A 2,182-nucleotide genomic window follows, 5' to 3' on the forward strand; every position below is an offset into this window, starting at 1 on the left:
GTTCAGTTCTAGTTCAGTTCTAGTTCAGTTCTAGTTCAGTTCTAGTTCAGTTCTAGTTCAGTTCTAGTTCAGTTCTAGTTCAGTTCTAGTTCAGTTCTAGTTCTAGACTAGTTCGTAGTCAAGTCTATATTTCTAAACGATAGTATAGTCTATAGTATATTATAATCTATAGTCTACTGTAATCTATAATCAGGTTTATAGTCTTTACTATAGTCTAGTCTAAAGTCTTAGACTATACTAAACTAACCCAATAGCAACATTCTGCAAAAATATAAAACAAACATTTTCCTGTTTACTCATTTAGTTCATCGGTAGTGAGGAAAGTATTTTGGAATATCCGGCAGAAGCAACTGCTGCAAACAGTTCGACAAACAGCAGTAATTTAAGACCTACCGGAGCTTTGGCCGATCTCATAAGAAGTCGTGATTTTGTTATAGACTTTCCTAGAGTTTTTGTTTTGGAAGGTGGTAGTGAAACACGACGTAGAAGTGCAATATTCAACGAAGGCCTACCCGAGAGATCACAGTCATCGATGGGTTTGGCCAATGCTAAAGATTGGATGTCTACGGTGGCTAATAAGTTAGAAGAACAACAAGGTATAAGGAGAGCCCGCAAAAATAGCCAAGGAATGGAAATGCAGGAGGTAAATTATAAATTTTACTATAAGTTTATAAAATCGATTTTTTTAATTTTCATTAAAATTTAATAGAACCTTTTGAGTGTACGTCAAGAGTCTATGAAAATGCGTCGCTCTCGTTCCACCGAAGGGCGTTACTGTGTGCGCCGAGAAGCCGAAACACCTGAGGCAAAAGCAAACAATAATGAATTGGAAGTGGAAGGCGCCTATGGTGGATCGAATGTCCAAAGTATCTCTAATTCCTGTTCTACTAGTAGACGTAATAGCAATTCTAATCCCTTAAGTCATTTACAACCAGTAGTGGCCTTAAAATTTGATATTTTAAATAAACGTCGAAAATCCATTACTACACGTCGTGCAAGTGATGTCAGCTTAAAGCCTTTAGTGCAAAATGAAAAGGAAGGCGAAGGAGAAGGAGAAGTAGCAGAACCCGCAGCGATCGAAGATAATTTGCCAAGTATTACTATAGAAATTGTTGATGAAAATAATAAATAGTTGAGATTTGTTAATCGAAGAAAAATGAAATACATTGTAAACCCATAGCGAGTCCTGAAAAATATTCTTAAACAAGTGCTTTTAAAATAGTTATAAAAACTTAAATTAGTGAAATGTTAAATGAAAATAAAAGAAATCGAATTTAAAAATTTTAACAAAACCAAAATTTAAGCAATAAAGTGGTTAATTTATGACTATTTTCACATTTTTATTCACAATACTAAATTTAAATGACCTTAGTTCAAAATAGTAACAAATTCACCGTTAACACAGTGGTGTTTGTCCTTGCTAAAACAAAAACTGCTGTAAGTAAGTTCTTATCCTCGCTAACAAACGCTGTGGTGAGTTTATTCCTGCAGCCCTAAGGTATGCAGTACTTATTTAGAATAGTGGTAAATTAAGAAGTCTTAACTGGATAGCAAGGTACATTGCTTTACACCAGACTATATTACGGACTAGACTACATAGAGACTATAGACTAGACCATACTATATACTGGACTAGACTATAATCTATATAACAAACTATAGACTAGACTATGGACTATACTACATACTAGACTGTAGAGTAGACTACATATTACATTATAAACTACACCATGGACTAGAATATAGACTAGTCTATAAGCTAGAATATAGACTAGATTATGGAGTATAATGTAGACTATACTAGAGACTAGACTTTATACTAGTCTGTAGACTAGAATTGAACTATAGATTACACTTTTGACTGGAGTATAGACTAAAATAAGACTTAAAACACAAGAAAATAGACTAGACTAGAATACGGACTAGACTAGAATACAGACTAAACTAGAATAAAATAATACTATATACTATAGTCTAGTATATAACTATACTATACACTAGACTATAGACTATACTATAGACTAGACTGTAGACTAGACTATAAAAAAGACTAGACTATAGAGTAGACTACAGGCTAGACTATAGGCTAGACTATAGACTAGACTATAGACTAGACTACAGACTAGACTATAGACTAGACTATAGACTAGACTATAGACTAGACTATAGACTAGACTATAGA

At 33.5% G+C, this 2,182-nt stretch overlaps 1 protein-coding gene across 1 annotated transcript in view; it reads left to right on the plus strand.

Moving 5' to 3' along the window:
- Positions 1 to 1,151, plus strand: part of LOC124421039 — a 1,978-nt gene extending 827 nt beyond the window's left edge. The window contains exons 2-3 of the mRNA XM_046955796.1: positions 305 to 643; positions 710 to 1,151. Of these exons, the coding sequence (XP_046811752.1) occupies positions 305 to 643; positions 710 to 1,132 (762 nt within the window). The 3' untranslated portion in view covers positions 1,133 to 1,151. The remainder of the gene's footprint in view (positions 1 to 304; positions 644 to 709) is intronic.
- Positions 1,152 to 2,182: the final 1,031 nt, after the last annotated feature.

This window comes from Lucilia cuprina, chromosome 6 (assembly GCF_022045245.1).
Source record: "Lucilia cuprina isolate Lc7/37 chromosome 6, ASM2204524v1, whole genome shotgun sequence".
NCBI lineage: Eukaryota > Metazoa > Arthropoda > Insecta > Diptera > Calliphoridae > Lucilia > Lucilia cuprina.